General features: G+C 38.3%; 1 protein-coding gene across 4 annotated transcripts; it reads right to left on the bottom strand.

Moving 5' to 3' along the window:
• Positions 1 to 4,059: 4,059 nt before the first annotated feature.
• On the bottom strand, positions 4,060 to 10,391 carry LOC107804495 (uncharacterized). 4 transcript variants are annotated; one of them, XM_075254827.1, is made up of 6 exons: positions 9,928 to 10,280; positions 7,423 to 7,490; positions 6,078 to 6,495; positions 5,875 to 6,006; positions 5,114 to 5,804; positions 4,060 to 5,024 (listed from the first exon to the last, which is right to left on the bottom strand). In XM_075254827.1, exons 4-5 carry the CDS (start codon positions 5,999 to 6,001, stop codon positions 5,143 to 5,145), a joined length of 789 nt encoding a protein of 262 aa, XP_075110928.1. In that variant the 5' UTR covers positions 6,002 to 6,006; positions 6,078 to 6,495; positions 7,423 to 7,490; positions 9,928 to 10,280; the 3' UTR covers positions 4,060 to 5,024; positions 5,114 to 5,142. The 4 variants fall into 4 exon arrangements, with proteins under 4 accessions (XP_075110928.1, XP_016483887.2, XP_016483886.1 ...); XM_016628401.2 differs by lacking the exon at positions 7,423 to 7,490 and having other exon boundaries at positions 9,928 to 10,391; XM_016628400.2 differs by lacking the exon at positions 7,423 to 7,490 and having other exon boundaries at positions 9,928 to 10,373.
• Between the last annotated feature and the right edge of the window lie 1,020 nt (positions 10,392 to 11,411).

The following is an 11,411-nucleotide window of genomic DNA, read 5'->3' as shown; positions in this document are numbered from 1 at the left end:
GTGAATAAGAGTATTATTTGATATGGATGTATGTCAATAATGCATTTTCGTTGTTTCTTTTGTTAAAAAAAAAAGTTTATTTCATGGTTAGTTACCGCATATGCTTAAAGTAAATGAGAGAATATATCGTGGGCTTAAGTTTTTTACGAGAATGTTTACTTCTGTGCATATATTTGTGTTTATTAAGGGAACAATTTGACATCCAGTGAATTGTTGCGAATGTATGTACTCACGTATATTATGTATTCTCGTTGCAATAAGTATGTGGACGTCTGAATGAAAAATCATGACTACTGGCGTTAAAGCCATATTTCTCATTTTTTAGTAATAGAAGTTGGATTTAATAACAATAACAATACGCTAGCAAAGTTGGGATTAATAGGAGCCTTATTAAAATATTTAGATTCCGGGAAGGGCCGATTAGCAAATTTCACGGCCCTACCCAAAATAACAATGCGCTAGTTGCTTTAGGCGCGCCTTTAATAATGTTATCTCCCTAAACTCGGGTGCACATTTATGTGACCCAAATCCAAATCTCAACGGAATCGGAATATGTCTCTAATCACGGGTATATTGATTATGGCGTGGCCCGAGATGCATTTCCATGACGTTGTAAATTCCTTTTAATAATAAATGAGACGAGCCTCGACAAACAAAAATGTAGAAGCTGCGGGGCCCTCTAAATGTATATATATTAAAAATACTTAGAATTCGGGACATGCCGTTTAGTAAACTTTACGGCCTTTCCCAAAATAATAACACGATAGTCTCTTTAAGCGCGTGTTTAATAATCTATTTTCTTAAACTTGGGTGTGCATTTCATGTGACCCAAATCCAAATCTCAAAACATCAAATAAAATGCGTTCCGGATTGTGGGTGCATTTCATGTGACGCAATCCAAACACGTGTTTTAAGCGATGTTCACATTCTTGTAAAAACAATAATAATAAAGCGGTTAAAAGTTAAAATTTGCACATAAGTTCATATTATATTAAAAATCAGATAAATAAGCCGAATATAACAATTGAGCGACCGTGCTAGAACCACGGAACTCGGGAATGCCTAACACCTTCTCCCGGGTTAACAGAATTCCTTATCCGGATTTCTGGTACGCAGACTATAATATAGAGTCATTATTTTCCTCAATTCGGGATTAAAATTGGTGACTTGGGACACCCTAAATCTCCCAAGTGGCGACTCTGAAATAATTAAACCAATCCCCTTTCGATTGTCCTTTAATTGGAAAAAACTCCCCTGCGCCCCCGCGGGTGCGGAAAAAGGAGGTGTGACAAATATGATATCATCTACCAACCTAGAACTGCTATAAAATCTTAAGTGTTAGCTGATTTCATGGCTGATTTTAACCAAGGGATGCAATTAGAAGCAGAAAAAGAGTTGCAGGTGTTCAACGGAGCTAACCCAGGAACTTGGACCTTGTTTACTGATGGTTCTTCTAACATAAAGGGTGTTGGTTTAGGGATTGTTTTGGTACCACCTACGGGTGAAACCATTCAACAAGCCATAAAATGTCATTCTATAACTAACAATGAGGCAGAGTATGAAGCTGTGATTGCAGGTTTAGAACTGGCACGAGAACTTAGCATAAATCAGATTATAATCAAAAGCGATTCACAGCTCGTAGTTAATCAAATGCTGGAGACTTATACGGCTAGAGAAGCAAGGATGCAGCAATACTTAGAGAAGATACGAGATTTGATAAAGCAATTTCAAACCTGGAAAGTAACACAAATACCAAGGGATGAAAATATAGAAGCCGACGCCCTAGCTAATCTTGCATCTGCGGCAGACGTGGCAAACAATGAAAATGCTTCAGCTATTCATTTGTTTCATTCAGTTCTCGACCTCAATAAGAATGAGGTAAATTTTAATAACTTAACTTGGTATTGGAGGAACGAGATTGTTGCTTTTTTGCAGTATGGTACCGTCCCTGAAGATAAGAAAAAAGCTCATGCGCTTCGAAAAAAGGCTGCTCGGTATTGCTTAAAGCAAGGAAATCTTTACCGAAAAATGTTCGGTAGTCCCTTAGCAAGATGCCTCAGACCTTCTCAGACGGAATACGTAATGAGAGAAATACACGAGGGGCATTGTGGGAATCACGCAGGAGGAAGGTCATTGGTAAGAGGCTTAATTAGGGCAGGTTATTTTTTGCCCAAAATGGAAGAAGAAGCAGAAAGTTTCATGGCTAAATGTGATAAATGCCAAAGGTACGGTAATAATATGCTTAGGCCCGCAGAGCTATTACATCCGGTCATTGTACCGTGGCCATTTATGAAATGGGGGATGGATATCGTGGGTCCACTACCGCAAGCAAAAGGATAGGTAAAATTTTTGCTCGTACTCACTGATTATTTTACTAAATGGGTAGAGGCAGCAACATTTAAACATGTACGAGAAAAGGAAGTTGGAGATTTCATTTGGCGGAATATCATATGTCGATTCGGTGTGCTAAAGGAGATCGTGTGTGATAATGGTCCTCAGTTTATAGGCACTCAAATCACAGAATTCTTTCAAAGTTGGCAGATTAAAAGGATTACGTCTACACCTTATCATCTTGTGGGTAATGGGCAAGCTGAGTCAACAAACAAAGTCATTATCAACAATTTAAAGAAGCGTTTAGAGGAATCCAAAGGTAATTGGTCAGAAGTGTTACCTGGTGTTTTATGGGCATATCGCACAACAGCAAAAACAAGTACAGGAGAAACACCATTTTCATTGGTTTATGGAGCTGAAGCTTTAATTCTAGTTGAGATAGGAGAGCCGAGTACCCGATTCACACAAGCGACAGAAGAATTTAATGACGAGGAAATGCGTGTAAATCTTGATTTACTTGAAGGAAGAAGAGAAGCTGCACTAATAAGAATGACAACATAGAAGCAGGTCATAGAACAATACTACAACCGAAAATCACGTCTCAGATTCTTCAAAATTGGGGACTTCGTGCTCAAAAAGGGTTTTCAATCTACGAAGGCAGCTAACTCGGGGAAATTAAGTCCAACATGGGAAGGACCCTATAGAATTCATGATATTGCAGGTAAAGGAGCATATGAGCTTGAAACAATGGATGGCAAGATACTACCGTCACATTGAAATGCTGTTCATCTGAAGAGATATTGTTTCTGATGAATACTCACGGTCAGGTATCCATATTTTAAAATTTAATTTTTGAATTGTTAAAATTTTACTAATGATTTTAGATGATAAGAAAAATGCTAACCCGTACTAAATGATGAGTCACAACCTGCAAGGCACGTGGAATAAATTAAACTTCCTGGCCTAGGGTTACAATCATTCTGATAGAAATTCAAATGGGTTAAGCAGTCTTCATCTATAATCGTACCTCCGAGTCCCGTATGTTTTTCCTTTATAGGGAAAGGACCAAATGAGAGGAACAATCAAGTGCTCGAGGCTTCATACTTCAATGCTCAAACACTTGGGGGATTACATAATATACACGGGCATGTGTATAAGGAAGGCAAAGAAGATCAAGCCCTAAAAAGTTCACTCATTGAATGAGTCAAGTGTAGAGCAAAGTCATGAGCTAAGGCCAAAGAAAAACCTTACCATAGTTAGGGTAAAGGCTATGTACTGAAACGGGTTATAAATAAAAACCTCATGTTTATTACCTTACCATAGTTAGGGTAAAGGCTATGTACTGAAACGGGTTATAGATAAAAACCTCGTGTTTATTTTTTTTTTAAATCTGTTACAAGAAAAATTGTTACGAGAAAGTTATAGATGTAGTTCAAATACGTGTAAAGTGTTATTCAAAACTAGACAAAGTTCAAATAAAAACTTGTCAAAGTTATTTCAAAGAAACATGTGTATTCATATTTCTTTTATCGTATGTTAACACCATTATAAAATTTAGACGTCTTCTTCATTAAGTGTCGAATATAAAAGGGCCCTCTTTTATAAAATTCGTAATTAATTTGAATATTCATGAAGTTAACAGAAGCATTTTTGAAGAATAAAAATGCAAATTATTCTATAAGTCCTTAGAAATAAAGGCAAGAATAAACAAAATGGAAGTTCAAAATAATAACGAGAAACTTCTTTATATTAAAAAGCTTAGACTAAGTATGAACTTAGTCATGAAATTGTTTATACATGTTGCCCCATAAAAGGTCCGGGGACTTGAATTTCCAAAACAAACCTTTAAATAAGACCAAGGGTTTTACCACAATTTTCCAAAAAACAAAACAACACAAAGAAATTCAAATGACTTAAACTTATCACTAAAAAGATGTAGGAACTGAAGTAGGTGCATCAACAACAGCGGGCTCAACTAGGCTTGAAGGAGTTGGGATACCCGTATCAACTTCAACATTCACAGAAGCTTCGGCCACGGGAGAAGGAAAATCTTGAGTTTGCTGAGCCTTCTCAATAGTTTCATTGAATTTAGCTAACTCAGATTCCAAGTTAAAAGTCTCTTGGCTAGCTTCAACTAGGGTATCACAGCGAGAATTCAAAAACGCCCAACTCACTTCAATGGTAGATTTATCCTCAAGGATTTCATAATCCCTTTCCCAGTCAACAATTTCATTCTTTAATTTCTCATTTTCAGCCAAGGCAGAAGTATAAGAAACTTGAAGAGAGGCATGAGAACTTTCCCAGGCACAAACCTTATCAGAAGAAGCTCGAAGGTCTTTTTGTGCTTGAGTCAAGTTCTGCACGAGCTCTCCAGCATAAGCCTCTTTCTCACCCAAGAGAACCTTTAACTCTCTAATCTCTTCACTTGCCTTGGACAGTTGCTCGGAGAAAGAGGTTTTAAGACAAGCCTTTTCTTTACCCGCTTGACTTGAGGAAGCCTTTTCAACTGCCAACTCTGAAGTCAAGGCCCATACCTGCTGCTCCAAGGTACTCTTACTTTCTTCTAAGTACTCCACATCAATATAAAGGCTTTCATACTGTTCTTTCCAATTGCACGCCTCTAATTTAGAATCACACACTAATTGATCTAAGAGGGCAACCCTTTTAATTATCTCTGTGCCGATAAGATTGGCCTATATATAAAAAAATGGAAGGGAAATGAGAATCTCAAAGATAGAAAAATTTTAAAGCACAGCAAAGGAAAAAAGAAAAGGGGGAATACCTTTAAGGAAGCATGCACAATGTCATTCATCAGGTCAAGGAACTATGGCTCTCTAGCTTGGATCTCTCAATAGGACTAATTAAGGGCTTTAACCACACATCTGCTTGACCCGATTTCCTCAAAAGATTGCCCTCAGCGAGGACTTCAATAATCATTTGCCTCATAGCACTACTCCTACTTGAGGAGCCAACTTCAGCACGATGAGTAAGTGGAGGAGGAATTGTCGAAAGTGGAATAGTAGAGGTAGTAAAAATAACCTGGGGAGGAACGGAAACAGTCGAGATCGGCAAAGAAGGAGTCATAGATACGGGAGTAGAAAAAGAATCCAGAGGTGCTTCATCAAAAACTGGGCCTAAACTTTCACTACCAAACCAGCTGATAAAAAGTTGCTCAACAGAGTCATGAGCAGCAACGAGAGCAACATCATCATCAAGAATCACCACCGGGGACTCAACAGACTCGGTAAGGGGAATAGAACGATGAGGGGATGCTTCTTCTTCATCATCAGAAATGATGCGTCTATGAGCCCGTGGCCTTGTTACCAAAGAGCCCCCATCTTCCTCTTTTTCAGAGCCTTGGTCATCAATGACTTTTCTTTTCGATGAAGAAACCAAGATTATTTCTTGGGCCCTTTCCAAAGAGATACGAGAAGTCGCGACCACCTCGGCAGTAACTCCTCGAATAGCAAATCCTGATAGAAAGAAGGATTGAAATAAGTTCGGGAGGAAACAATATGTAAAGTAAAATTTAAAAACTCTTACCATGAGTTTTTACTTTCCAACCAAATCGTTGGGAAAGGGTCTTCCAAGATCTACCATCCATTGGTGCAATCTTCAACAGCTTGTCTACCCAATCACGGAAATTGGGAACATCTTCCACAACTCCCATGGTTGCTGAAAAAGAAAGGCAAAATTAGAAAAATCAACAAAATGAAGAAAAAGGTAGAGAAAGTTAGAAGACTCACGTGCAAAATTCCACTTCTCAGGGTGTTACGACCCAATTCTCCGAACCCGGTCATGATGGCGCCTCTCGTGAAGACAAGGTCAGCCAGAACAAAACAGACCACCTCTTTTAAACAGTTAAATACCATAAGTAGTTCTAAAACGTGATATAATAACCATAATTTGCGGAATTAACGATAACAATAGTAGAAACCATCCCGACATAGCCCAAACCGGGGTGTCAAAAGTCATGAGCAACTAATAGTTCCAGATACCAGTCTACTAGATACGAAATCCGTTATAGAAGTTCAAGAACATGAAAATAGTAAGATAAGGGCGGCACGGGGGCTGCGGACGCCAACAACTACCTCGTAGTCTCTGAAAAACACTGCCTGGATTGGGAGGATCAACACTTAGGAGCGGACTCTACGATGCCTGAATCTACACACACGGTGCAAGGAGTAATGTGAGTACTCTGACTCGGTGAATAATAATCATAAATAATGGCTGAAAGCAAGAAAACACGTAAAGGCACAAAGCAATTCTATATCAAGCAGTAAAATCACTTAAGACAGTAAATCCATGAAGAAATCAAATGAAGTTCCTTCAAACCAAGTAAAACATGTAATTTAGCCGGTGAATAACAAGTAGAAATCCACCCCTCGGGCAAAGTAACAATCACTCAGAACAGTATCAGCCCCTCGAGCTCACTCTCAGTACAATATCAGCCCCTCGGGCTCACTCTTAGTACAGTATCAGCCCCTTGGGCTCACTCTCAAATCATGATGGGTACCCGCGCTCACTGTGGGGGTGCAGACTCCAGAGGGGCCCCTTGCGGCCCAAGCGCAATATCAAGCCATCTCGTGGCAATAAAAAGTATCTCAGGCCCTCGGCCTCATATCACTCAGCATATCCTCACATATGGCCCTTGGACTCACTCAATTCGAAAATCATCACAAACCCCTCGGGCATTAGTAGAACAGTAGTTCTCAGCCCAAAACATCATTTAAAAATATCATTTAAGTTCAAATACGAATAACAATGGCTGAGTTTGTAAAATAGTAAATATCAACAGGACTGAGTTCAAGTAATAAGTCAAACAATGAGGAATTAGTGATAAAAATCCCCGGAGGGTTCAAATAGTTGGCACGAAGCACAAATATGGCAATCAGCCCAAATCATGATGATAACAAATAAGTTTCAGTCAAATACGCTGTAAAATCATCAATCGGGACGGACCAAGTCACAATCCCCAGTAGTAAAAGACCCCACGCTCATCACCCAACGCGTGTCTCACCTCAATACAGTACTACGATGTGCAATCCGGGGTTTCAAACCCTCAGGACATCATTTACAACCATTACTCACCTCAAACCGGCTAATTGTCTAGCTCGCGATGCCTTTGCCCCTCGAATTGGCCTCCACGCACGCCGAATCTATCCAAAATCAGAATGAATACGTCATAATATGCTAAGGGAACAAAGCCCAAGCGAAAACAATCGAATTATCACAAAATTCTAGAAATTGGTCAAACCCTACCCCCGGGCCCACATCTCAAAATTTGACAAAATGCACAAACTAGAATCCTTATACTCTCACGAGTCTATCCATATGAAAATTATCTAATTCCGATACCATTTGGTCCTTCAAATCATCATTTCATATTTTTGAAGGATTTCACAATTTTCTTCCCAAATTCCATCCCAAATCACGAATTAAATGATGAATTCAATGATAGATTCATGTACTCTAGCCAAATCTGAGTTAGAATCACTTACCCCGATGAATTTCTTGAAAAACCTTCGAAAAATCACCAAAATTCGAGCTCTCTAGGTCAAAATATCAAATAAAACCCAAAACCTCGTATTTATAGAGTACCACACATATTTCCACCTCCGCGGGCCACACAAAACCGACCGCGGTCCGCACAAAACCAGTGTGGTCCGCACAAAAATGACCGCGGCCGTACAAGCTTTGCAGTGATAGGCTTTAGTATTTTGGTCATAACATTCGCTACGGATGTCCAAATTGCAATATATTTACCTTTCTGGAAACAAGACACGAAGGACTACAACTTTTGTTTTTAAATCATCTCATAATATCTTGTAGATCAAAAGATATGAGCTTCCGAAGTAGGACCAGCGGAATGTTCTTTATCGCGGCCGCACACCATTTTGTGCGGTCCGCACAACACCTACCGCGACCACACTTCATTTTGTGCGGTCCGCTTAACACATACTGTCACACCTCCTTTTTACTACCCCAGGAGGGATATAAGGGAGTTTTTTCCAATTAAAGTGACAATTGAAACGAGATTATCTATTTTAAATTTAGAGTCGCCACTTGGGATGATTTATGGTGTCCCAAGTCACCGATTTAAATCCCGAATCGAGGAAAGATTGACTCTGTTTTACAATCCGTGAAATACAGAAATTCGAGTAAGGAATTTTGTTAACTCGGGAGAAGGTGTTAGGCATTCTCGAGTTCCATGGTTTTAGAACGGTCGCTCAACTGCTATTATTGGCCTATTATCTGATTTTATTACAAGTTTTGAACCTATGTGTATTTTAACTTTAAGCCGCTTTACAATTCATTTCTAAGAAGATTTCAACGTTATACAAAACATGTCTTTGGATCACGCCACATGAAATACACCCGCGATCCGCGATATATTTTATTTAACGTTGTTGAGATTTGGATTTGGGTCACATGAATGCACACCCGAGTTTAGGAAAGTAATTTTTAAAATAGCGCGCCTAAAGCAACTACGCACTTTCAACTTTGCGAGGACATGGAAAATTCAACTAAATGGCACACCTCAATTTCTAAAGGATTGAAATTAATTAAGTGAGGGCCATGCGTTTGAGATTTTATTTGGCACTACACGCCTCAAATTAATTCAAAGGATCTTATTATTCGAAATTGTTATAATAGGGTTACATGAAGTGCACCCCCGAATTTGGGAATTAGGCATCTTGATTATGTCACGGGAACTGTACCCATAATCACGATGGTTTATTAATCGCACCTAAAGCAGCTGACGCGAAATTACTTTCAAGGAAAGAATGGATTCCCTTATACATGAAAAGGCGGCGATTTGTTGTTTAGCAAAAATAAACCCACAAACCAATTTTAACTAAGACAAGTTCAAAGTAAATGAAACATTCATGTACAGTGAAAGCAGACATACATTGGCACAAAGGGAACAATTGTTGAATTAGAACCAATCAACTTGTCCAAATAATTTTGAACAAAGGCAGCAGTATACGTTTCGAAAACGTCAAAGGAATTAATTATATATGCTTCCAGTTATTTTAAACTAACCAAGAGTGAGTCAACAACCACATCATACTTTTACAAGATGAAAACAAATCAGACCTTCGTGTTGAAATGCAGCAGCTCGATTTAAAATCCAAAATCATTGTGAACCATTATTATTCCAAGCTTGGTTCCAAAGGAAATCATTGTACAATTTACAAATTTCCAGTAATATCTCAAACACTAGTCTAGAATGCTAAGTCAACCAAACTTAATTACTACGCCAATATCCAACTCCCTAATTTGTGTCAGTACATAAATCTATTTTAATTGCTGTATATCACTGTTACCCGTTTGAGCCATAGAAGGCAAAGCTCTGTTTTCACTTAATCAGTCAATAAATTAACTTTTTAAACAAGACAACCTAAATAAATTAATGGTGTCAGAGCAAATGAGTAGAGCGTGAACACGCTAGAACACTTCACGAAATAACTAGAGCATAAGAAAATGCATGAAAATTTGTTGAATTCTTCAGAGGCACCAAAACAAACCAATGTTCAAGCATGATTTCATATTAGGCCAAATCTGAAAAATACAAGTTTAAAGAAGACATACCTAATGGCGCGAGGATTTAAATATAAGCCCAAACAAAGGCAAAGAAAACAACTGGTTGGAGCTGCGCAACGATGAACAGCAAGACGCAGCTTCAACTTCCGAATTTGACACCAAACTCGAACACCGCAGAAATGGCAGAGGTTGAATTTCGAAATTAATTTTTCTTTAACATTCTTTCAGAAATTTCAGCTCTTCTTTTGTTTATCAAACTTTGTGATTTTTCAGATCTTCACTTGGAATTTTTAGCTTTGTTTCAGCCGTTTGCGTTCAAATCGCGAGTGGGTGAGTCTTCGTCTTCGTGTGGTGTTATTCTCCCATGGAAAACGAAGGAGGGATGTCGGAAAAGAAAAGATGGAAGATGGAAGGGATGCTCGTTCTGGTTTTTTGTTCAAGAGCGCCGCTGTTGGGTTTCTAAAGGGCTCCCTCCTTTTATGATATTCTCGCTGGTTTTTAGGGTAAGGTCCAAATGTTAATATCAAGGGGGATCCGATGTTTTATGTGAGGGATCTTGGCCGGTTCGGTTTGGCGGGTTTGACCCGTTTTCTTGGGCTGGGGTGGTGAGCCCTTGGGCTGGTCCGAATTGGGTACTATTTGGGGCTGATTTGGGAGATTAAAAAAATGGGTCCAATGTCAGAGAATTAATACTCTTATATTCCTCTTCTTTTATTTTCAATTCCATTCTTTTTTCCTTTTCTTTTCTTTTTCCTTAACTAAAAATCTTAGAAATTAAAATCCCAGATTATCTAAAAACTGTGAAATTAAACTAATTAACTAATTACAAAAATCATAAAAGCTACTCAATCTTAAATTAAAAGAGAAAAATCAATAACCTAAATATAAAAGGCAAAAGTTTAAAAATGAATCATTTTTTGTGGTTTTCAAATTTTTATAAAGCAAATAATTAAGGTTAATTCTAAAAATATAAAAACAAATCCTTAATGCAATGCATGATATTTTTGGCATTTTTCATAATTAAAATAAAAATTAAATGTGCACAAAAATGCAAACAATTAATAAAATCCTACAAAAATCCTATAAAATGTCAGATAATTGGAAAAATCTATTTTCTTGGATTTTATAGGAGCAATTCATATAGGGCAAAAATCACGTGCTCACAGCTGCCCCTCTTTACTTGAAAACACAAAGGGTTTTCGGGCAAAGATAAAGTGAGCGAATACGAGCGATTTTTGCTGGTTTGAATACTCCGTGGGAAGCATTTTTTGAAAGATCTGACCGAACCTTGCTTCAGAGGTTGCCTACATATCCTTGGCTATAAAGGAATCAGGTCAGTGTAGTTCTGAAAGTTTTGGTAGCTGGGACTACCAGGAAGCTGTGATATCACTGCTGTTGCTGCTGTTTCTGCTTGCTGAACTCCTTATTACACCAAGATAAAATAAATAAATAAAAAAACTTGACTAAACTATGATCTATGCAATACAAGAATCCTATCTATATCTTCGAACTTGATCTTGCGGTTCCTGTTG

Source organism: Nicotiana tabacum, chromosome 6 (genome assembly GCF_000715075.1).
Source record: "Nicotiana tabacum cultivar K326 chromosome 6, ASM71507v2, whole genome shotgun sequence".
NCBI classification, from domain to species: domain Eukaryota; kingdom Viridiplantae; phylum Streptophyta; class Magnoliopsida; order Solanales; family Solanaceae; genus Nicotiana; species Nicotiana tabacum.
Note: the sequence above shows the minus strand (reverse complement) of the source record. Positions and strands in the feature narration are given on the sequence as shown.